The 24,655-nt window shown below is 53.9% G+C and overlaps 1 protein-coding gene across 1 annotated transcript; it reads left to right on the top strand.

Moving 5' to 3' along the window:
* Positions 1-27: 27 nt before the first annotated feature.
* Positions 28-15,721, top strand: TRIP13 (thyroid hormone receptor interactor 13). Its single transcript, XM_006053514.4, has 13 exons — positions 28-258; positions 1,004-1,169; positions 1,276-1,405; positions 2,065-2,120; positions 2,859-2,949; positions 4,180-4,252; positions 8,854-8,917; positions 9,653-9,739; positions 9,947-10,053; positions 11,185-11,338; positions 11,562-11,674; positions 14,429-14,498; positions 14,785-15,721. The coding sequence occupies exons 1-13, from the start codon at positions 167-169 to the stop codon at positions 14,878-14,880; spliced, it is 1,299 nt and encodes a 432-aa protein (XP_006053576.1). The 5' UTR covers positions 28-166; the 3' UTR covers positions 14,881-15,721.
* Positions 15,722-24,655: the final 8,934 nt, after the last annotated feature.

The raw sequence follows: 24,655 nt of genomic DNA, 5'->3' as shown, positions 1-24,655 counted from the left end.
TTGCGCCGGCGCTTCCGGGTAAGGGGGCGGCGCGCCGCGCGCGGCAGGTTTGAAGCGCGCGGGGCGCCGCCTGAGGGCCCAGGCTGCTGAGGTGGCGGGGCGCGGCGCGAGGCGCCGGCGGCGAAGGGACGGCCCGCTCCCCGCGGCTTCTAGCGGCGGCGCCGACATGGACGAAGCTGTGGGAGACCTGAAGCAGGCGTTGCCCTGCGTGGCCGAGGCGCCCACGGTCCACGTGGAGGTGCACCAGCGGAGCGGCAGGTGAGCCCGGCCTCGGCCCGACCCTGGCAGCGTCCGACCTGACGGGACCCCGCTCCGAGCAGACCCGCCCTGACAGGGTCGGCCCAGACCCCGGCCTCAAGCCCGCCGAGCCCGGCAGAGCCGGCCCCGGAGACTCAGTTTTGGGAAACGGCCCTGCGCCCTCACCCTCGCCCACCATCCCCTCTCCCCGGCCAGGCCCTCGGGACGATGGGCCCCGGAGGTGCTGGCGGCGGCGGGTCTCCGCGGGGCCGGGTGCTCTGGGGAGCGGACACCGCCGCAGGCGCCGCTGGAGGGCCTGGGCCCTCGGGGAGGCAGCGAGCGCGGGGGGCAGGGGCTGAGGGTGGACCCAGCCCGGGAAACTCCTCTGGGGCCCCCAGCTGTGGGCGTTTCATTCTCCCGTGACTTGTGCTGTTTCCCAGCTGTGGGGCTGGCACCTAGGCAGCAGTTCCAGCTTGCTGACCAGCTGCCTGGGTGGCACCGACTTGCCTGCACCCCCTGCCTCTGAGGGGCCTGGGCAGAGTCCTTGGGCAGCTTCCCTGGGTCATACAGCCTGCAGTTACCGCCAGCGCCTAGTCGGTACCGGATCACTCCCGGGCAGGCCCTCCCACCAGCCCTCTCCATGGGTGCATTTTCCCCACTATGGTCTGTTTTGCTTTTAATCACTCTTTATTAAGATGTTAGGGTTGTTTTTTTTGTTTTTCTTTTTTTTAACTCAGATCTGATTTTATGTGTTCTGTGTTTCTAGCACTGCGAAAAAAGAGGATATAAAGCTGAGTGTTAGAAAGCTACTCAACAGGCATAACATTGTGTTTGGTGATTACACCTGGTCTGAGTTTGACGAGCCTTTTCTCACCAGAAATGTGCAGTCTGTGTCTATTGTTGACACGGAATTAAAGGCTAAAGATCCACAGGTAACTTAATTCTCAGAGCTGAGAAACAGTTAACCCGTGGCCCGAGAACATTTGCTGTTTCGATAGTGTGTTGTATAGATTTATTTGATTTTCTTTCTCATAACAGCCCATTGATTTGAGCGCGTGCAATATTGCACTTCACATCTTCCAGCTGAACGAGGATGGCCCCAGCAGTGAGAACCTGGAGGAAGAGACAGAAAACATAATCGCGGCAAATCACTGGGTTCTGCCTGCAGGTACCTGTGACAGAAGCAGCAGGTGGCACGTGCCTACCACGGCAGGGCGGAAGGCAGCGCACACCTCAGGCTCCGAGATATTGTGTGTCTGTTGTGTAGAGTTTTAGGGCGTTCTATCTGTTAGGAAGTTTATCACAGGACAGAAAAGTAGAAATTTCCAGTATGAGGCTACTTGGATGGGTCTCTCGAAGCTGGTGCTAGTTGAGGATGACGCCGTCGCTCTTCTTTCCTGCCTAGTTGGTCAGTCTTGCTGGACCACTCCTTCCTCCCACCTTCTCTGTACTTCTCTGTGCCAATGGGATCTAGCCGGCTGAATCCCATGTCTAATCCAGGTTAGGCCTGACGTCTTGAAAGCTAGACTCCACCTGCCACTAGGCCCCGCCAGAGTGTTGGCCTGTGGGGAGAGTGGTGAGTTCAGGGCAGTGCTTGGGTCCACGCACAGGTCCACAGAAGGTTCATTATCTGCCCAAAGCCACATGTGACTGCCGCTTATTCAACATCTTTAACTTAGAAATGACTTTGAAAGTTTAGCTTCTCTGTAACCAGAATTGCAGCTTGCTGCGTCTGGAGCAGTTGAGGATGTCTGCGGCTCAGGGTGGACATAACCAGTAGGCGCAAGGCTTGCTTACCTAACATTTGGTTTTGTTTTGTTCTCTCAGCTGAATTCCATGGGCTTTGGGACAGCCTGGTGTATGACATGGAAGTCAAATCTCATGTGAGTTATGCTTTTTCCTGAAAGGCTTCCATGTTTCAGGTGAATCATTATTGTGTTCTCTCTAGTGCCTCTTATGTTACATGGGCTTCTAGGAGTGCTGCTTGCCAGCAACCCCTGCCCTGGGAGTCTGTCTTTCTGTCCTGGGCGTCTCCTCTGGGCTTGCTCTGAGTGGAGCTGTACTCTGGGGAGTTCCCCTCGGGAGAAGGGGGAGGGTTCAAAAGTGAACCCACTGGCACTGGGTCACACTCTTAGGAACCTGTGGGCTGAGAAGGCAGTGCCAAGGGGCAGAACAGGTGGGCGATCTGAACGAGTACCACCATGTCTGAGCCCCCTTCTAGGTGAAGAGTCCTTCTGCACACAGATGAGGGAGGGGAGGATCCCAGAATTCCGTCCCCACCACCCCCGTCACCCACTCCAGCTCTCCTAGAAGCCACGGGGACCCCAGAGCCCCAGCTGTTCTTTTAGCAAACACAGCTTGTCCAGTGCAAGTGTCCCAGAAGAAGGAGCTCACTTACTCGGTGTAGCCCTCAGTTAAGTGACCTTTGAGTTTCCTTTTATCCTTGTAATAGTCACACCTAGCACTTGTCCTCTTAGATTTTAAGATGTCTTCTGAGGTGAAAGCCTGAGTGTGCTTGGCAGCCTCTGAAGACTCTCCTTCCTTCTGCTCATTCAGGGCACGTTCAGCTGAACCTCTGCTCTGCCGAGGACTTCACTTCTGTCTTTCCTTTCTTCATGCAGCTCCTCGACTACGTGATGACGACGTTACTGTTCTCAGACAAAAATGTCGACAGTAACCTCATCACCTGGAACCGGGTGGTGCTGCTTCACGGTAAGTGTTTTGGTTTCGTTTGACAAAATAAAATTGCGTGGAGTCAGGCTTTCTTCCTGCCTTTGTCCTGCGAAGAGTTACAGCTCCTTCCTAGTGGGGCCAGGAATGCTGTCCTCTGTGAAGCCAGCCATGTGCATGCTCTCTGCTTTGGTTACTTGACCCTTCATGGGGCAGCCACCTGAGCATCCCTTGTGACTTTTTATGCTGTTATTCAGCTTTCCAAATACCTGCCTCATTTCCCGCTGGTTATGGGTTTCTCAGGGTAGCAGCTGCCTTCTATTTCTTCATAGTACACTTGGAGCTTCTCTTGATGGAACAAACTGCAAAAGCCCACACTTCACAGAACTCTGCCTAGTTCTCGGAAGAGAATACTGGGGGGGGGAGGGCGGGGAGGGGTTTGTTGCCGTTGTTATTGTTACTATCCCAGGAGAGACAAAGAATTGAGAGAAAGCCCAAATTACAGTGAGGTAAGAGCTATAATTAAAAGTGTTATTAGCTTCTTTATACAATGAAGATTGTAGGCTTGTGTTCGGTTTTATGAAAACAGTGCCTTTAGGGCGTCTTGGCAAATTTTCTTGATACTAGAGCCAGAGAAGGCGGTCAAAACGTGTCTCACTTGGTGCAGTGCAGTGTCCCATTAGAGTCGCTCACGTTTACTTGTGAATTACGGAAAACGCAGAAGGTCAGAACAGAACGTCATCATTTTCTACTGGACACGTTTGTGCTCCCACGTCAGCGTCCTCCGCTCCTGTTAGATGCTGTGCTGAGGGGCACACAGCGCCCAGGCCTTGCCCGACCGCTCCCCCTGTGTAGCTTGAGGTTCGGGCCCATGTGTGCGGAGCTGGAGTGAAAGACGCAGGTGCCGTGGGCTTCAGGAGCAGCAAACACCAGTGCCTTGAGCGCCTGATGGTTATCAGGAAAGGCTTGTTTGACCTTTGAAAGGTGGATTTTCATAATCAGCGGATTTCATAGAAGACATGTAGGGACAGGGAGGGTTTCAGTGAAGGTGGAAAGAAATCAGAGTGGATTACGGGCCAAGAAGCTCCTGGTGATGTTTTCTAGCATTTACGCTGTTAACAGATTTTCAGTAACTTAAGTGATCCTTGTGATGATAACATTTATAGCATTACAGTCCGTTCCATGTGTTATATCCTGTGAATAAGGCAGCTACTGTTTCAAGAAATCTCTTACAGCACTAACTTATACTTATTTGTTTGCATTTTGTTACAGGTCCTCCAGGAACTGGAAAAACGTCGCTGTGTAAAGCTTTAGCCCAGAAATTGACCATCCGACTCTCGAGCAGGTAACTTTGGTGATTCGAGAGAGGAGCCGCAGAGGCGGGCTTGCTCTGTTTCAGCTGTAATGATGGGAGGAGCTGCTTCTCTTTTTAAATCATCTTACATGAATAGTAGGTGTCTCGGTGTAATGTAACGAATCCCTCTGTACTCACATAGTCTTGAGCTCTGATTCCAGTCTTCTTACATGTGCTGAGACTCACCCTGGGACCAGCACGGGACCTCTCGTGGTGACCACCCTGTGTACACTTGGAGGAGCGCGTCTCTGCTCACTTTGGTTCGACCGTTCTCCACTTGCTTGATGTCTGTGTGGACCATCTGTCTGCCATCCAAGCCTAGCGCTGGGCTTGTCTGCCGCTTTTGAGTGTCATCCATTGGCGGATTTACGGTTCCACTACATTTATTTATTCCGGACATTTCATGTAATTGAAATTAAACAGTATGTAGTAGTCTTTTCTGATTGGTTCTGTTCACTTACCATACCGTTTTTCAAAGTTCACCTATGTTATAGCATATATATTGGTAGTTCATTCTTTTGAGTGTAGTCCGTTTAGGGATTTATGGTTCCACTGCATTTGGAGACTATTTGGGCGTTAGCTCTTCAGCTCATTCCCCTGCTCTGCCCCATTTGTGGGGTCTGTTCATTCACATGTTAGACTGTCTCATGCTGCCCCGCAGGCCACTCATGTGCTCTTTCATCTTTTTTCAAGTTTTAAAAATTTTATGAGTTTCATTTTGGATAGTTTTCTGCAGTATCTGATCTGCTTTTACTTCTGTTCAGCGAAATTCCCATCTCTGAGCGTGATTTTCTTGTCTGAAGATTGATTTTCTTGTCTGAAGATTGTTCAGTTCTGTTTATGCTTGTAAGCTCTGTCTACCAATTCCATCCTCGTTATCATTTGGGTCTGGTTATGGGTCATATGTTCTGCTTCTTAGTGTGCCAGGTAATTGTTGAATGTGGACATAAAGATTTGAAGTGACTGGATTCTCTTGTTTGTCTTTAATGACTGCTGGGTTTTATTCTGACGGGGTTTGGGTACTTGTGTTTGGTGTGATCCTTTTGAGGTCTGTTTTTAAGCTTTTTCAAGAGTGGTCTCAGTGTGGTCCAGACTTCACCCTCAGGAGGACCCTTCTGGGGTCTCAGTTGAGCCCCTGAATGAGCAGCAAGTACTCTCGCCCCTCAGCCCTGGGTCTCGAGCACTCTAGCGCTGGGCTCCCTCTTCACACGCTGCTGCCCCATGACAGTTGCCAGGCTTCATTCCTGCATCTCCCTCCTCCCTGGATCCCTGCTCTGTAGCCTCCAGACACCTCAGCTCCTTGAACTCTGGCCTCTGTCTCCTCAGCTCACTACCCTGGCCTCTCCTCCTGGGTCCCCTTCAGTGTCACTCCAGGCAGGAGATCAGGGCCGTCGCGCTTGCCCCTTGCCGCCTCCCAGGTCACAGTCCCCGATGATGTTGTCTGGTGCCCTTCACAGATGCTGTTTCACTGTTTTGTCTAGTTTTCTAGTTGGTTATGGCAGAAGGTAAATCACCCTTTTAGCCTAGTATGACTTCAGAAGAGGAAATCCTGTGAGATTTACTTTTAAATCTGTTTTTTTTTTTTTTCAAAACTATCTTAAAAGTAGGGAAGTTGCTCGTTTCAGGCCTTTGTTTTATGCTCAGTATCTTGGCCTTTGTCTTGACATAGTGAAACACATCTGTGTTTGATAATCTCCGAGGGCAGTTTCCTGAAACAGTGGAAGGTGAAGGTGTTATTATAAGAAATGTGACGTTTTCCAGTACAAAGATCTGGAAACTGGTATTTAATTTGTGGCAAGAAGAAGCCTTCGCAAGCCTTTTTGCTTTATTAACTTAAGTCCACTTTGCTTAATAATCACAATGCTTTATAGTTAATCTTGTGACATCCAATCCAGGCTGTATTCACCAGGTTGTCTACCTCCCCCTTCTCCTCATCTGTAAACAAAATTACTACATGATGTTTTTCAACTGGAAAGTCAGTGATACTTTTTAAGGTAATTATTTTTTTTTGTGTGTGTGTGGACTCTCAACATGAAAGAAACTGTAAAAAGGATCTGGGAGTTGGCTTCTCTGCTGGCCGTTTCCTGTTTGATTTTAATCAGATCTAAAGTGCATCCAGAGCCCTCGCTGACTCCATGGTAGATGGGGTATTAGTGCTGGATTTCAGACAGCGTGTGTCCAGATTCCCTTTGAGCTTTCCAGGGCTCCAGGTTTGAGGGAAGTGATTTTGTGCTGGAAAACAAATTCTTACATTCCTTTGGGTTTTGTGGAAGGAAAAAAAAATGTTCAACTGTGGGCAGACTTTTGATGCTTATGTTTTGATTTGTTTGCCACGTTAATACAGATAATGATTTTTGAACACAGAAATATAAATTATAAGTAGACTAAAAACAGTATTAGGAATTAATTGTATTTAACTAGTTATATTAACTATTGGAGAAGGAAATGCTAACCCAGTCCAGTATTCTTGCCTGGGAAATTCCATGAACAGAGGAACCTGGTGGGCTACAGTCCATGGGTTCGCACAGTCAGACACAACTGAGTGGCTAAACCAAAAAACTATTAAGTATTCTTCAGTTCAATTGCTCAATCATGTCCGACTCTTTGTGACCCCATGTACTGCAGCACACCAGGCTTCCCTCCATCACCAACTTTCAAGAGCTTGCTCAAACTCTTGTCCATTGAGTTGGTGATGCCATCCAACCATCTCATCCTCTGTCGTCCCCTTCTCCTCTGCCTTCAGTCTTTCCCAGAATTAGGGTCTTTTCTAGTCAATCAGTTCTTCACATCAGGTAACCAAAGTATTGGAGCTTCAGCTTCAGCATCAGTCCTTCCAATGAATATTCAGGACTGATTTCCTTTAGGATCAACTGGTTTGATCTCCTTGCAGTCCAAGGGACTCTTAAGAGTCTTCTCTAAGACCACAGTTCAAAAGCATCAATTCTTTGGTGCTCAGCTTTATGATCCAACTCTCACATCCATACGTGACTACTGGAAAAACCATAGTTTGACTAGATGGACCTTTGTCGGCAAAATAATGTCTCTGCTTTTTAATATGCTGTCTGGGTTGGTCATAGCTTTTCTTCTGAGGAGCAAGCATCTTTTAATTTCATGGCTGCAGTCACTGTCCTCAGTGATTTTGGAGCCCAAGGAAATAAAGTCTGTCAATGTTTCCACCATTTCCCCTTCTATGTGCCATGAAGTGATGGGACCAGATGCCCAGATCTTTGTTTTTTTGAATGTTGAGTTTTAAGCCAACTTTTTCACTCTCCCTTTTCACTTTCATCAAGAGGCTCTTTGGTTCCTCTTCGCTTTCTGCCATAAGGATGGTGTCATCTGCATATCTGAGGTTATTGATATTTCTCCCTGCAATCTTGATTCCAGCTTGTGCTTCATCCAGTCTGGCATTTCGCATGATGTACTCTGCATATAAGTTAAATAAGCAGGGTGACAATATGCAGCCTTGACGTACTCCTTGCCCCATTTGGAACCAGTCCATTGTTTCATGTCCATTTCTAACTTGCTTCTTGAGCTGCATACAGATTTCTCGGGAGGCAGGTCAGGTGGTCTGGTATTCCCATCTCTTGCCCTCACAGGCAGGCCTGGCTCAGTCTCTTGGGGGGGTCACTGCTCCTTTCTCCTGGGTCCTGGTGCACACAAGGTTTTGTTTGTGCCCTCCAAGAGTCTGTTTCCCCAGTGCTGTGGAAAGTCTGTAATCAAATCCCACTGGCCTCTAAAGTCAGATTCCCTGGGGGTTCTCAGTCAGTCCCTTTGCTGGATGCCCAGGTTGGCACATATGCTGTGGGTCCTAGAAGTTTCATCACAGTGCGAGAACTCTGGTATAATTGTTCTGCGGTTTGTGCGTCGTCTGCTCAGTGGCTCAGTGATAGAGATAATGTCAGTCTCCTCCAAAAGGACTTAGGCCACACGCCGCGCCTCCCGGGTCTGCTGCAGCCAGAGCCCCTGTGCCCACGGCAGGCCACTGCTGACCCCCCCGTGCCTCTGCAGGCGACACTCAAACACTCACAGGCAGGTCTGGCTAAGTCTCTGTGGGGTCCCTGGATCCTGTGTGCACAAGGTTTTATTTGCGCCCTCTGAGCATCTCTGGCAGGTATGGCGTTTGATTCCAAATGTGGTTTTTGCCCCTCCTACCATATTGCTGGGGCTTCTCCTTTGCTCTTAGATGTGGGCTGTCTTTTTTTGGTGGGATCCAACATTCTCCTGTTGATGGTGGTTCAGCAGCGAGTTGCAATTTTGGAGTTCTCGCAGGAGAAGATGAGCGCATGTCCTTCTGCTCCAGCATCTTACCACCACTTTTTCTTGCTTTAACCGAAGTGAAGATGCCGCTCAGTTTAGACACGAGTTTGCTCCAGCTAGAGCTATCGGTGTTGGTGCGTCTCGTTAAGATCGCTCCTAACTACGGGTTCCAGTTCGCAGGTGCCTCATCCTGGGTCATAGTAACAGAGGAGTCATCATCAGCTTGCTGGGCACTTGAGCAGTGTTGCGTGATAGAGACGGAGGTGGTTGCCGCCAGGGATGTTGTTGGACTGACTTGTAACGATTGCTCTCCATCTTTTTTTAAACCATCTTAGGTACCGATATGGCCAGTTAGTTGAAATAAACAGCCACAGCCTCTTTTCTAAGTGGTTTTCAGAGGTAAGTATTTATATTAATCCAGTTCTCTGGATTGTCCACCATGCAGTTGAAAACTTGTCCAGTGGATTAGGCAAACTCTTTTCCTCCAAAAGCTTTAGGAAAGAAATAGGTGAAATAGGAACGTGAACAGGGGCTCTGACTGTGTGGTCAGAGGAAAGTTCCAGAGTTTAGTGATAACCTGGAAACCATCTGAGGCCTGAGAGGACCCTCTGCTTGTCACCTCCAGCCCCGGGCTGGGGCCCAGGGCGTTCGGTGTTCGCTGAGGAGGGCGGGGCCGCCTTCCGGTGGGACTGCACCCTCAGCTTGGGCCTGTCCGCCAGCTGCGCCGAGGCCCTCAGGCCAGGGCATGCCACAGCCGCCCTCAGCTCGGGGGCTCTGCTGCGGGGCCCGCGTCGGACGGCACCCCTGGCGGGTGGTGGGCAGGGACAGGAGTGCCTGGAGGAGGTGCGCCTGGCTGATGTGCACCCGAGACCCAGCCCGTCCAGGACCGCTGGGGAGAGAAAGGGGGACCGAGGTGCGAGTGTGGCCCCTCCCAGGACGCCAGGAGGCAGGCCTCTGGGTTCCCTGCAGACCTGGCTTCTCTGATTCAGGAAGTTTTCCAAGGGGCTGTCAGGAGACGGTGGGCTTGTGGGGCCCCCTGGGGTCAGAGCGCAGCCAGGTGGAGATGGTGGACGCACGTGTGCACCAGGCAGCCTGAAGAGTGCGAGTTGATGATGAGGAGGGTTCTGTTTCCAGAGTGGCAAGCTGGTGACTAGGATGTTCCAGAAGATTCAGGACTTGATTGATGACAAGGATGCTCTGGTGTTCGTGCTGATCGATGAGGTGGGTGTGTTGAGACGTCACACCTGTGAGCGGAGGAAGCACAGGACTGGGTGGCCTTCGGCGTTGCTGGCTCTGCCCGCCCGTGCTTGTCCAGCCCCACAGGCTGCACCCTGCAGGCCTAGCCTTGGGGCCTCTCAGGCCCTCGGTGCAGTGTTCACACGCCCCCGCGTCCACCCAGCTGACCACCCTGTCACTCTGTGCCCACAGGTGGAAAGCCTGACCGCCGCCCGTAACGCGTGCAGGGCAGGCACCGAGCCTTCCGATGCCATCCGTGTCGTCAATGCCGTCTTGACCCAAATTGATCAGATTAAAAGGTACCCCTGCACACTCACAGCCCCAGCCTCACCCCCAGTTTTTCCAGCTCAGAGTGCGTCTGGCATTGGGTGTGGGCTCTGTCTTCTCTATGTTTGAAGCAGTGTGTGCTACATAAGCTTTTCAGAAATGAAGCACTTTTTACGTTATCGAAGTGTTAAAAATGCACAGCAAAGCTTTGGTGTGGGGAGAAGGTACCCATTGCTCAGAAAAGGGGGTCTCCCTGACTCTCGTCCTGTCGCTCTGGGAGGAGTGCCTTCCTTGCCTCATGCGATTCAGGCCTGCTCTGGTGACCATTTGTGAAAAGCTCAATCCTGGCACATGGCTCCCAGCTGTGTGGGGGGGCCCTGTGCGCACTCCACGCTCACCAGCCTCTGCCCAGACTCCTGGGCCCCATGTGCCTCCCTCACCTGGCTCAGCCCTGCTCACCCTGCAGAGGACTGGCTACCTGTGGTCACAGGACGCGGTTGGTCGGGGGCAGCTGTCCAGGTGCTCCCCGGCCACAACACTGCCCGTGGTCTCTGTGCTGCCTGTGGGCCCGGGCAGCCCTGCCTCGTCCCTGGGACTCAAGCCCAGCAGGCCAGGCGGTGTGTTCCCCAGGGCGGCCCTCCCCCTCCGTGCCGGCCCGGGGGTGAGCAGACTGGATGACGGGGCCTCTCTGGGGAGCTTGGGAGCCGGAGGGGAGGGCCGCCAGTCCCCAGGGTGAACCGTGCAGATTGGCGCCACAGCCTCCAGGGCAATGAGAGTGACGCCCGGGTGTGGCCGTGCCCAGGCAGGGCAGTGTTGGCGCTGGGGCGCAGGGACGCTGTGCAGAGTGAGGGCTTCACTGTGGTGAAGGGGGCAGGGAGCGGTCCAGCTGGGGGCCGCGAGAACTGTCCATAGGCGGGGAGCTCGCAGACCGGGAGCGGGGAGGCTCTGCACGGTCGCAGCCGGAGCCTGGCAGGAGCGAGGGTCAGGTGGAGCGCAGGAAGCAGGGCCTCAGAAGGCGTTGTGGGGGTGGGGGGTAGACACAGGGCGGGAAGCTGGCTGAACGCCTGGGCCCTGGTGCTGGCCTGTCCTCACACTGCGTGTGTCGGGTCAGGGGGGTCGAGTCCCTGTGGCCCGGGGTGACTGGGCCCACCCTCTGCCCGCAGGCACTCCAACGTGGTGATCCTGACCACATCCAACATCACAGAAAGGATCGACGTGGCCTTTGTGGACAGGGCTGACATCAGGCAGTACATCGGACCGCCCTCTGCAGCGGCCATCTTCAAGATCTACCTCTCCTGCCTGGAAGAGCTGATGAGGGTGCCTGGAGCTGTTTCTTGCTTTCCTGAGAACACATTAGCTTTCTCTGGGGTCTTGATTTGTTGGCATAACGTACGGTGTCTGGCTCCGGTGCAGAACGGGGTGTCGCTCGGCCTGCACCCACTGTCTCACACTGAGCACTGCAGTTGCTGGGTCTGTATGTTGAGCTCAGGGAGAGAGCGCTGACCCGATGCTTTTGCTGCCCCGTCCTCTGTCCCCGCAGTGCCAGATCATATACCCTCGCCAGCAGCTACTGACCCTCCGCGAGCTGGAGATGATTGGCTTCATTGAAAACAACGTGTCCAAGTTGAGCCTCCTCCTGAGCGAAATTTCAAGGTGTGTGCTGACCTCTCTGTTTCTTTTTAAAACATTTTTTGGAATATAGTTGATTTGCAAAAAATATTGTAGAGCAAAGTGACTCAGTTATACATACACATATCTACTCCTTTAGATTCTTTTTTATAGGTCATCACAGAGTACCGAGTAGAGTTTCCTCTGCCCCACAGTAGATTCTTATCAGTCACCTGTTTTATATGTAGTAGCTTGTATGTTATCCAGAGTTGAAGGGCTGGCTCATTGGAAAAGACCCTGATGCTGGGAAAGACTGAAAGCAGAAAGAGAAGGGGGCGGCTGAGGACGGCTAGTTGGATGGCACCACTGACTCTGAACATGAGTTTGTGCAGACTCGAGGGTGTGGGGGAGCTGCCGGCATGCTGCCGCCGGTGGGGTCGCAGAGAGTCAGACACGCCTGAGCGACTCAACAGCAACGTGTCAATCCCAGTCTCTCAATTTATCCCTCTTCCCCATACCCCTCTGGTAACCAGAAACTTGATTCCTAAGTCTGAGTCAGTTTCTGTTGTGTAGGTAAGTTTATCTGTATAACTTTTAGATTCCATGCCTAAGTGATATCATACGACATTTGTCTTTCTCTGTCCGCCTTGGTTCACTTCGCATGCTGATCTCCAGGCCCACCCGTGTTGGCATCCTCTCACTCTCCACTGTGGAGTAGCACTGCGCCCTGAGCCGCGCCTCCCTCCTCCCCCGCGTGTCAGCGAGCGTCTGGGCGTCTGTGTCGCCGCTGTTGTGTGTAGTGCTGCTGTGAACATAACGCTGCCTGTATTTCTTGAATTTTGGTTTTCTCAAGATATCTGCCCAGAAGTGGGGTTGCTGGGTCATATGGTAGCTCTGTCTTAGGTTGTTAAGGAACCTCCGTGCTGTTCTCCGTAGTGGCTGTATCAGTTTGCATTCCCACCAGTAGTGGAGGGCCCCCTTCTCTCCACACCCTTTACCGGGTGTATTGCTTGTAGACCTTCTGATGGTCACTGCTCCGGCCGGTGTGCGGCAGGGCCTCACCGTGCCCTGGCCTGAGTCCCCCACGGTGAGTGGTCACTGCTCTGGCTGGTGTGCGGTGGGGCCTCACTGTAGCTCTGGCCGGTGTGCGGGGCCTCACTGTGCTCTGGTCTGCGTCCCCCACGGTGAGTGGTCACGGCTCTGGCCAGTGTGCGGCGGGGCCTCACCATGCCCTGGCCTGCGTCCCCCACGGTGAGTGGTCACGGCTCTGGCCGGTGTGCGGGGCCTCACTGTGCTCTGGCCTGCGTCCCCCATGGTGAGTGGTCACGGCTCCGGCCGGTGTGCGGCGGGGCCTCACTGTGGTTCTGGTCTGTGTCCCCCACGGTGAGTGGTCACGGCTCTGGCCGGTGTGCGGCGGGGCCTCACTGTGCTCTGGTCTGCGTCCCCCACGGTGAGTGGTCATGGCTCTGGCTGGTGTGCGGGGCCTCACTGTGCTCTGGTCTGCGTTTCTCTCACGGTGAGTGGTCACTGCTGTGGCTGGTGTGCGGCAGGGCCTCACTGTAGCTCTGGCCGGTGTGCGGGGCCTCACTGTGCTCTGGCCTGCATCCCCCACGGTGAGTGGTCACTGCTCCAGCCGGTGTGCGGCGGGGCCTCACTGTGCCCTGGCCTGCGTCCCCCACGGTGAGTGGTGTTGGGCCTCCTTCCGCGTGTCTGTTTGCCATCGGTGTGTCTTCTTTGGAGAAATGTCTGTTCAGACCTTCCACTCATTCTGGGATTGGGCTGTTTGTGTTTTTGATATTGAGCTGCATGAGCTGCTTGTATGTTTGGGATATTTAATCCCTTGTCACTTGCTTCATTTGCAAGTATTTTCTCCCATTCTGAGGGTGACCTCACTTGTGCAACCTAGAGAAGCCCCTTCCCTTTGGTCACAGGGGTGGTCGTTGCCTGTAGTAGCCCAGGTGGTGATGTGGGTTGGGTGGCACGGGCTGAATCCCAGGGCGTCTCCCCCGCAGCAGATGCCCTCCGGCCTCCCCAACCGTGGGCTCCTGGATGGGAGGATGAGGCCAGCCGCTTTCCCCCTGTGCCCATGGGCAGCGAGCAGAGCACCACTCCAGCACAGGACAGGCTTTCAGATTAAGGCTCTTTGTAGCATTGCTGGATTCTTAAACTGTGTGTGTTAAGTTTTTACAAATGGCCAAGAAAGTGAAGTGGAGGCTTTTTCTCTGATGAGCAGAGGAGACAGGTGATCAGGCCGGGCCGTGGCCTCGGTGCTGCGGGAAGGACAGTGACCCCGCCGCCCAGGTGCTGAGAGCCACAGCACACGGGGGGACCCCCGGCACGCCGGCCTGAGCCCAAGCCGGCAGCACCGGCAGGCACTCAGGTGGCCCCGGGGATCGAGCCGGGAGGTAGAGCAGAGCCTCTGAGGACAGCTGGACTCTGGATAAACTGGGGAGGTCAGGGAGGCCACGTCCACTGTGTGAGGGCCTCAGGTGAGCAGACGCCAGGCGCCAGACATGCTGGTGGGGCGTCGGAGAGACTTAGTTACAGTGGCCAAGGCAGGACAGAGGGGAGCAGTGCAGGCTTGTGCGAGAATTCAGAGGTGTGAGCTGGCCTGTACCCACCTCACGGTGCCCTGGCCGAGGCCATGGGTGGTGTCAGGACCCTGCCCCTCCTGGAGCAGTAGCTGAGGCCTGCGGGAGACTGCCCACCCCCCGAGGAGCTCTGGGGAGAGATCGGGGACTTGTCCTGAAATGCCCCGCGGTCCGTGTGGAGCTGACGCCAGTGTGGTCATGTTCACAGGAAGAGCGAGGGCCTGAGCGGCCGCGTCCTGAGGAAGCTCCCTTTCCTGGCTCACGCGCTGTACATCCAGGTGAGTGCCTGGGCCCTGGGCCCCTGCCGCCCGCTCTGTCTGCAGGGCTGGCCTCAAGGAGAGTCCCGCCCGCCACCCTGGGGTTTCCGCCTCCTCCTGTGTTTCTGAAGTGACGGGCCCAGGGGCAGTGGAGGGCCGGCGTGTGTCTGCTCACCTCACTGGTGTGTGGAAAGCTCACGCCCAGGGCCTCCCTGCCACCTCAGAGTGCTTGTGCCCTGGAGGCGGGTGCTCCCAGGCCACCCCCACCTCGAGGGCAAGGACCGCCACGATGCCGTGTGTTTTCCAGGCCCCCACCGTCACCATCGAGGGCTTCCTCCAGGCCCTGTCTCTGGCCGTGGAGAAGCAGTTTGAGGAGAGAAAAAACCTCTCGTCGTGCGTGTGACTTGGCGCCCCCGTCCTCGTGAGCACAGCGCGGGAAGGTGCCATCGCTTCCTCACAGCGGTGGCTGCCCCAGGACATCCGAGGCCACGGCTGAGACCTGCAGACTGGTGTGGTTCAAGAAGCGTGTTCTGCTCACACAGTGTTGCTCAAGAAGTGTGTTGCGTTTATGTGCTTTAACTGCATGTTCGAAGACAAAACAGCCTGTTTTCTGTTTTGAAAGATGATCATCTGAGCTCAGTGTCTCTTTATAAAGAACTGTCTAGATGTCCTGATTCTATCCTGCTTTTGGTTGAATGGACCCAAAATGCTGACGTTTTATTTAAAAAGATGATTAATGTAAGTTTTATAGAAACAAAACAAACTGCATTGCCTTAAAGAAGAATGTAATCATAGCATTAAAAAAAAGTACATGTTGCTCAAGACGAGGCAGCATTTGCTTCCTGCTGCAAGCCCGTCCTGGTTAGCGCACACATTCTGGAGACTATTCCTGTTACAGAAATCAAGAGAAAAGTTTAAGGCCAGTGCTCTTGGTAGCAGATACGTTCTGCTTGTCGGGGAGGGGCAGCTGACGGGGCCTGCCTCCCTGGTGACCAGCGTGGCTGGCCTCACGGCGATGTTTCCCGGTGAGTCGTTTGTTGAAGGACATCAGTCACGGCTTAAACAAAGATTCCCAATAACAGATGTAAAATGAATCGACCGATAATTGGTGTATTCCACAGAACCTTGTTTTGCTTTTATCTCATGCTAAAATAAATTTCATATCACCGTTTTATAAAACATTTTTAAAAGAATGTTACCTTTTGTCTTAAATTTTTTTATGTATTAAAAATCTTTCTCCAAAATTTTCTCATGTTGATTCTCTTAACACTCCAAACGCTTCGAGTTTTAAATCACTCACACGAGGAGGTAATTTAGCCTGTCTTACCCTGAGGGGGTGGAGGTGCGCCGTCTGCGCATGGCGTGCAGCCTGGGGAGGCCCGGGGTCGGAGCCGGGCTGGGGTGGGGGACCCGGGGTTCCACCCCTGGGCCATCAGCCAGCCTTGGCTCTGGTCAGGTCCAGGGCTAGAGCGAGCGCAGCCTTGGGGGCCAGGGACCGGCTCTGTGATTTCCTCAAGGCCCTGAAATGGGGTGAGAAGGGAGGTCTGTGGGCACTGGGGTCAGGGCGGGGGGGCCCTCCATGCTCCATGGTTGCTGCTGAGGAGCCCAGTGTCCCGATGGGAAGAGAGGGTCTGGGGAGGAGGGGATGCCCAGGGCAGGGCTGTGTACAGGGCCGGACAGATGAGCGAGGGGGCAGCCCAGGGGAGAAGCCTTGAGAAGGCTGGGTGCAGGTGGGCGAGGCCTGCACCCTGAATGTGAGGGGTGGTCCGTGTACTGGACCACCGAAGCCCCGAGAGGGCTGGGGGCGGGTGGTGGGGGCAGGTGGGCGAGGCCTGTACCTCGAATCTGAGGGGTGGTCCGTCCCCCAGGCCCTTTCCTAGAGTGTGGGGGTGTCTGATGCCACCGCCCACGGACACCAGGGGGCAGCGCCGCTCTGCGGGATGGACAGGAGGGGCCTGGGGCAGAAGGAGGAGTGGTCCACAGAGGCAGCCGGCCTCGCCCATGTCCCTGCCCCGGCTCCGTAGGCCCGCCCACACACACCAGCCACGAGCGTCCAGGCCCAGCGGACGTCTGAGCACGCGAGCCGGGCAGCGGTGGGGGCGTGGGTGTTATGACCGCCGCCTTGGCCGCCAGCTCACTCTGGGTCGGGGGTGGGGGCTGGGCCTGGTAGGAGGGGTCGTACCTGGGCCCCCAACCGGAGGCAGGCACCAGCCTTGTGGGCACTTTCTGGGCCATGGCTGAAAGCCCGAGGTGCCTGCGGCTGAGCCCTGGGTTCAGGATGGGGGCACGCTGTCCTCCCGCGGGGGCAGGCTCCTGGGCGGGCGCTGGCGGGAGAGGGGGCAGAGCGCCAGCCTGGGACGCCCAGGGGGCATGGTGCTGCCTGCCTGGCCCGGCACACAGGCCTCAGGTCCAATCCCTCCGCGGGCAGGGGCACCTGCGGGAGAGGCTGAGGACACGGCCTGATGGAGCAACCGTCCCCAGCAGGACAACCCGGAGGCCGAGGTGACAGGGACCACAAGGATGAGCGTCGCGGTCATGCCACGGAGGAAACACGTGCTGAGCCATAGCCCCTCTGCCCGGGGGAGGCGGCGCGGGGCGGAAAGGCCCCCGGAGAGAGCCGGCAACCGCGGCTCGGCCCTCCGACAGCCCCGAGGCCCTTCGGAGGCTGTGGTTCCCGCCTGGCAGCTTCTTCGCCCCAGCAAAGGGGCTGCTCCCGGGGAGGTGGCTCCTGTCACCGTGGCAGCCCCGCTCCACGGCTGAAGCATCCTTTCGGATGGGGAGGTGGGTTTTCCATCCCCTGAGTCCTGATTTCTGACTCAAACTCCTTACCGTCCAGAACTGGAAACGTTGTAGTCTGTTTCTCTCTCCCCTAAACTGTCATTTATGGATGGAAACCTTATTTCTGTGTGTCTGGACCTATGTATTCCGGCTGGAAGCCTTTTTCTCTAACATGGGTTACCCTTCATTCCTGAAAACTTCGTCTATAATCTGAGTTTGCACTTGTTGTTGGAAACCTTTCTCCTTCCCTCCGTGGCCTGACTGTGACGATCACCCTTGCAGTCCCCCGTCACCTCGTCCTCCGGGTCATCCTGCCGAGGACGGTCTGCTCTGTTGTTGGAAACCTATCTCCTCTGTCCTACGTCATAAGTTAGGAAAAGAAGACTTCCTCCCCAGTCACCTGAGTCATTATTACTGACCGCAAACCTTGCTCTATGCCCTGACATCATTCACAACGTGAAACCTTTTTCCTCTTCCAGAGAATCATCACTTCATAGGGGGAGGAAACTTTTCATTTTGTATCACCTGGGCTGTTTGTGGCTGCAAATGACCTTCTCCGTCACCCGATGTGCCTCTGTGATGGGCGAGCTTCCGTCTGGACCACCTGACTTAATGATTTATGACCAGGAAACTTCTTTCCGTGTCACCCAACTTGGGTTTTATGACTGCAATCATTTTATGCTGCCTGGGTGACCGTTTGTGACTGGAACTTTGCCCTGAGTCCCTGGAGTTACCACTTAGGATTGGAAACCGCATTTATGCGGCTCCCAACTTGGCGTTTGTGACCGAATCTTTCTTTCTCCCCCCGGGGCTGCCACTGTGACTGGAAGCCGTCTGTCACCGTCACCTGAGTTACCACTCCCGGCTGCACACTGCCCTCTTCGGCTGGCTTTAAGCAGCAAGCCCAGCTTTGCCGCCTGAGCCGTCACCTGCGACTGCTCCCTGCTTCCTCTGGCACGCGAGGCCTCCTTTGCCACAGGACAGCGTTGTCCTGTCGCGTCGGCACCCAGCCCGGAACAGTTCCCGCTCCGTGACCTCGTTACCTTTGTGACAGAAAGTCTTTTTCTGTGACCCGAGTTGTTGTTTATGGTGGAAGGCTTTTTATAATATTGGTTACCATGTATGACTAGAAGCCTTCTTTCTCTATTGACGCGTTACCATTCACGACTGAATTTTTTTCTCTCCCGAGTGACCATTTATGGCCGAACGATCTTCTTTCTCCGTAACTTATGACAAGCTACCCTGTTTTTTTAATCACCTGACAACATTTAGGCCTGGAAAGCTTCCTTCTCTCAACTGACGTATCATTTATGAGTGAAACACTTTTTCTTTGTCACCTGAATCATTAATTATTGGAAACCTTTTTTCCCGCCTTATTTATGACCAGAAAACTTGTTTCTCTCTCACCTCAGTTCTCTTTTTTGACTAGAAACCCTCTCTCTATCACCTGAATGATTACTTATGACTGGAAACCTTTCTCTGTAAGTTCTCATTTGTGACTCGAAACCCTCGTTTCTAGCCTATGAGTTATGGTGTAAAACTGGAAGTGCTCTTTCCCTATCCCCTGAGTTACGATTTTTGATTGAGAACCTTTCCTTTTCTCTCACTTGATAGATGTCTGTATCACCCGAGTTATTATTTATAACTGGAAACACTCTGTCACATGACCTATCCTTTATGGCTTGAGTCATTCTTTATCACCTGCACAATCAATTAAACGTAGAAAATTTTTTCTGTCGTCAACCACTGTTGACGGTTACCATTTGTGACTGGAAATCCTCTTTCTCTATTTCCTGAATCACGACTTATGACGGAATGTTCCTGTCTCACCTGAGTTATCATCTACGGCTGGAAACCTTTCTTTCCTGCCGCCTGATTTATGCTCTGTGACTGGGAAGCCTCTATGTCACCACCTTCCTCTCGTGTGCTTTACCCTCAGGGCCGCGGTTTCCCTTCTCTATCGCTTCACTCTTCATTTATGACGTGAAGCCTCTTTCTCCGTCTCCTGAGTCGTCATGCAGTAAGTACTGGGAAACTGCTTTATGACCTCATCAGTGCAGTTCCATTCTGCCGCTCAGTCGTGCCCGACGCTTTGCGACCCCACGGACCGCGGCGCGCCAGGCCTCCCCGTCCGTCAGCACCTCCTGGGGCTTGCGCAAGCTCGCGTCCATCGAGGCGGCGATGCCATCCAACCATCGCATCCTCTGTCGTTCCCTTAGAATTCCATTTACGAGTGGGATTCTGTTTCTATATCTTGATTATCATGTATGATGGAAATACTTTTTTCTGTGACCATGGTTATTATTTGTGACTGGATGCTGCTTATTTTTAAGTTTCTCTTTTAGGTAAAATTTATGACTGGAAACTTTGTTTCTTATCTGCCGAGTTACCATTAGTGACTGGAAACACTTTGAGTTATCATGGCTAGAAACATTATTTTTTAATAAACTGATTTATGACAGGAAATCTTTGTTCTCCATTACTTATTACTTATGACGGGAAGCCTTCTTTATCTATTACTGAGGTACCACTTAAATCTAAAAAACCTCTAAGTTGTAGCTCATGACTGGCACCTCCCTTTTAACCACCTGAGTTACCACCAATGCCTGGAAGTCCTGCTTTCTCTAATCATTAGTGATTAGGAAACTTCTTTTTTCATGACCTGGATTATCATTTGCAACTGAATACCTTTCTTTGCCCAAGGTCTACATCATAATTTATAACAGGAAACCTTTTCCATCATGAGATTTTTCGTTTATAATTGAATAACCTTTTCATCTACCCCCTGCCTTCGCACTTATGACAGAACCTGCTTCTCTAGCACTTGGGTGATCACCATGAATGGAAACTCATCCACCACGTGAGTTGTTATTACTGAAAAACTTTGGTCTCGATCACATTATCATTTATACTTGGAGATCTTCGGTCTCTATCACCCGAGCTAACACTTTTGACCGGAAATCGTTACCATCCGAGTCATTGTTCTCGCCTGGCAGACTTTCCCTCAGTCAACTGTGCTGCCCTTTTGGCTGCACATCTTTTTTCTCCGTTTCCTGAGTATGTTTTGACAGGAAACCACTATCACCTTACTCATGATTTGGGACTAGAACCCTTTTCCTAACACCTGATTTACCATTTATGACTGGAAACCTTTCTGAATTATTTATGACTGGAACTTTAGCCTCAAACATCTGAATGATCATTTCTGAAGTAACGTTTTCTTTCTCTATCACCTTGGTTATAATTTATGACTTCAAATCTTACTTCTCTATTTACTGAGTGCTTATTTTTGTAGGCACTGGGCAAAGAAAGGTATTCAGTTGCAAGAGAATTTCAGAAAAACGTCTACTTCTGCTTCATTGACTAAGCTAAAACCTTTGACTGTGTGGATCACAACAAACTGTGGAAAATTCTGAAAGAGATGGGAATACCAAACCACCATACCAGCCTCCTGAGAAACCTGTATGCAGGTCAAGAAGCAACAGTTAGAACTGGACGTGGAACAACAGACTGGTTCCAAACTGGGAAAGGAGTAATTCAAGGCTGTATATTGTCACCCTGCTTATTTAACTTATATCCAGAGTACATCATGAGAAATGCTGGGCTGGATGAAACACAAGCTGGAATCAAGATTGCTGGGAGAAATATCAATAACCTCAGATATGCAGATGACACCACCCTTATGGCAGAAAGTAAAGAATAACTAAAGATCCTCTTGATGGAAGTGAAAGAGGAGACTGAAAAAGTTGTCTTAAAGCTCAACATTCAGAAAACTAAGATCATGGCATCCAGTCCCATCACTTCATGGCAAATAGATGGGGAAACAGTGGAAACAGTGGCTGACTTTATTTTTTTGGAACTCCAAAATCACTGCAGATGGTGACTGCAGCTACGAAATTAAAAGACGCTTACTACTTGGAAGGAAAGTTATGACCAACCTAGACAGCATATTAAAATCAGAGACATTACTTTGCCAACAAAGGTCCATCTACTCAAAGCTATGGTTTTTCCAGTCATCCTTCTCTGCCTGGACTTGAGTCCACTTCCAGGTCTCCTCTGGCCACTCATCCTGCCCTGCCTGGTTTTGACTCCTCTTCCAGGTCTCCTCTGACAGTCCTCCTGCTCTGCCTGGTTCTGGGTCCACTTCCGGGTCTCCTCTGGCCAGTCAACAAGCTCTGCCTGGTTCTGGGTCCACTTCCAGGTCTCCTCTGGCCGGTCATCCTGCTCTGCCTGGTTCTGAGTCCATGTCCGGGTCTCCTCTGACAGTCGTCCTGCTCTGCCTGGCCTTGAGTCCACTTCCGGGTCTCCTCTGGCCAGTTGTCCTGCCCTGCCTGGTTCTGGTCCACTTCCAGGTCACCTCTGACAGTTGTCCTGCCCTGTCTGGTTCTGGGTCCACTTCCGGGTCTCCTCTGCCAGTTGTTCTGCTCTGCCTAGTTCTGAGTCCACTTCCGGGTCTCCTCTGACAGTCGTCCTGCTCTGCCTGGCCTTGAGTCCACGTCCGGGTCTCCTCTGGCCAGTCGTTCTGCTCTGCCTGGTTCTGAGTCCACTTCCAGGTCTCCTCTGACAGTCGTCCTGCTCTGCCTGGCCCTGAGTCCACTTCCAGGTCTCCTCTGACCAGTCGTCCTGCCCTGCCTGGCCCTGAGTCCCCTTCCGGGTCTCCTCTGGCCAGTCGTCCTGCCCTGCCTGGTTCTGAGTCCACTTCTGGGTCTCCTCTGGCCAGTCATCCTGCTCTGCCTGGTTCTGGGTCCACTTCTGGGTCTCCTCTGACAGTCGTCCTGCCCTGCCTGGTTCTGGGTCCACTTCTGGGTCTCCTCTGGCCAGTCGTCCTGCACTGCCTGGTTCTGGGTGCACTTTCGGGTCTCCTCTGACAGTCGTCCTGCCCTGCCTGGCCTTGAGTCCACTTCCGGGTCTCCTCTGGCCAGTTGTCCTGCCCTGCCTGGCCTTGAGTCCCCTTCCGGGTCTCCTCTGGCCAGTCGTCCTGCCCTGCCTGGTTCTGGGTCCACTTCCGGGTCTCCTCTGGCCAGTCATCCTGCTCTGCCTGGTTCTGGGTCCACTTCCGGGTCTCCTCTGACAGTTGTCCTGCCCTGCCTGGCCTTGAGTCCCCTTCCGGGTCTCCTCTGGCCAGTCATCCTGCCCTGCCTGGTTCTGAGTCCACTTCCGGGTCTCCTCTGGCCAGTCATCCTGCTCTGCCTGGTTCTGGGTCCACTTCCGGGTCTCCTCTGACAGTTGTCCTGCCCTGCCTGGCCTTGAGTCCCCTTCCGGGTCTCCTCTGGCCAGTCGTCCTGCCCTGCCTGGTTCTGAGTCCACTTCCGGGTCTCCTCTGGCCAGTCATCCTGCTCTGCCTGGTTCTGGGTCCACTTCCGGGTCTCCTCTGACAGTTGTCCTGCCCTGCCTGGCCTTGAGTCCCCTTCCGGGTCTCCTCTGGCCAGTCGTCCTGCCCTGCCTGGCCTTGAGTCCCCTTCTGGGTCTCCTCTGGCCAGTAGTCCTGCCCTGCCTGGTTCTAGGTCCACTTCCGGGTCTCCTCTGGCCAGTCATCCTGCTCTGCCTGGTTCTGGGTCCACTTCCGGGTCTCCTCTGACAGTTGTCCTGCCCTGCCTGGCCTTGAGTCCCCTTCCGGGTCTCCTCTGGCCAGTCGTCCTGCCCTGCCTGGTTCTGAGTCCACTTCCGGGTCTCCTCTGGCCAGTCATCCTGCTCTGCCTGGTTCTGGGTCCACTTCCGGGTCTCCTCTGACAGTTGTCCTGCCCTGCCTGGCCTTGAGTCCCCTTCCGGGTCTCCTCTGGCCAGTCGTCCTGCCCTGCCTGGCCTTGAGTCCCCTTCTGGGTCTCCTCTGGCCAGTAGTCCTGCCCTGCCTGGTTCTAGGTCCACTTCCGGGTCTCCTCTGGCCAGTCATCCTGCTCTACCTGGTTCTGGGTCCACTTCCGGGTCTCCTCTGACAGTCGTCCTGCCCTGCCTGGTTCTAGGTCCACTTCCGGGTCTCCTCTGGCTAGTCGTCCTGCTCTGCCTGGTTCTGGGTCCACTTCCGGGTCTCCTCTGGCCAGTCGTCCTGCCCTGCCTGGCCTTGAGTCCACTTCTGGGTCTCCTCTGGCCGGTCGTCCTGCCCTGCCTGGCCTTGAGTCCACTTCCGGGTCTCCTCTGGCCAGTCGTCCTGCCTTGTCTGGTTCTGAGTCCACTTCTGGGTCTCCTCTGGCCAGTCGTCCTGCCCTGCCTGGTTCTGGGCCCACTTCCGGGTCTCCTCTGACAGTCGTCCTGCTCTGCCTGGCCTTGAGTCCACTTCCGGGTCTCCTCTGGCCAATCTCCTGCCCTGCCTGGCCTTGAGTCCACTTCCGGGTCTCCTCTGGCCAGTTGTCCTGCCCTGCCTGGCCTTGAGTCCACTTCTGGGTCTCCTCTGGCCAGTCATCCTGCTCTGCCTGGTTCTGGGTCCACGTCTGGGTCTCCTCTGACAGTCGTCCTGCCCTGCCTGGTTCTGGGTCCACTTCCGGGTCTCCTCTGGCCAGTCGTCCTGCTCTGCCTGGTTCTGGGTCCACTTCCAGGTCTCCTCTGACAGTCGTCCTGCTCTGCCTGGTTCTGGGTCCATACTTGGATACTTGGTTTATCTCAGGGTCCTCCCACGTGTGTGCTTGTCTCTCAGCCAAGATGGGTTCCAGTGAAGGGCCTCGTGGGTGGGTTACCACGTACTCTGAGGTGACACCCTCCGTTTGACCTCCAGAGAGCGTTTGTGTTCCTGTGCAGTCAGGAAAGTCTCCTTGACTTCAGAATGAGGAACATGTGGGCCCTGTCTCTTCTCTGGGCAGAGTCCAGCCTACTCGCTCAACTGTCCTGCTATCGAAATTTGGAGCATCCGTCCACAGGGGCTGAGCTGCTCAGCCTGGAGCCCACCTACCCCCACCTCAGTGCTGGCTCCCAGGCCCACAGGGAGGCGGGGCCAGGACCCCCAGAACCCCTGGGCCAGGGTGGCCCCTGTGTCTGTCCTTTCCCCGCCTCCAGGCAAACCTAGTGTGATGGGCATGAGGAAGCTGGGGGTGGAGGTCTGGATAACGTATTAAACACAGGCACAGAGGAAGACATGGACGTGAGTCTGAGTGAACTTCAGGAGATGGTGATGGACAGGGAGGCCTGGTGTGCTGCGATTCACAGGGTCAACAAAGAGTTGGACATGACTGAGCGACTGAACTGAAGCCACCTGAGGCTGCCAGCCAGAAAGAGCCAGAGCTGGATTTGGACCCCAGGGAGGTGTGCCCCAGGGGGGAGAGGGGCAGAGCTTGGGCCCCAGGGAGGTGTGCCCCCAGAGGGAGGGGGCCACACCAGTCAACAGGCTCGGCTCCTCTGGGCTCCCTGGGTTCATCTTGAGAAAGAGGCTCCTTTCCTTCCTCTTATGGTTGCTGAGCCCTCCGGGCCTGTGT

This window comes from Bubalus bubalis, chromosome 19, assembly GCF_019923935.1.
Source record: "Bubalus bubalis isolate 160015118507 breed Murrah chromosome 19, NDDB_SH_1, whole genome shotgun sequence".
Taxonomy (NCBI): Eukaryota; Metazoa; Chordata; class Mammalia; order Artiodactyla; family Bovidae; genus Bubalus; species Bubalus bubalis.
Note: the sequence above shows the minus strand (reverse complement) of the source record. Positions and strands in the feature narration are given on the sequence as shown.

What these genes read in the sequence shown, in the direction of transcription:
- TRIP13 (XM_006053514.4), top strand. Translation starts at nt 167, where the DNA reads ATGGACGAAGCTGTGGGAGACCTGAAGCAGGCGTTGCCCTGCGTGGCC. An exon ending in ACCATCCGACTCTCGAGCAG is followed by an intron (nt 4,253 to 8,853) that starts GTAACTTTGGTG and finishes AAACCATCTTAG; the next exon opens with GTACCGATATGGCCAGTTAG. An exon ending in CAAATTGATCAGATTAAAAG is followed by an intron (nt 10,054 to 11,184) that starts GTACCCCTGCAC and finishes CTCTGCCCGCAG; the next exon opens with GCACTCCAACGTGGTGATCC.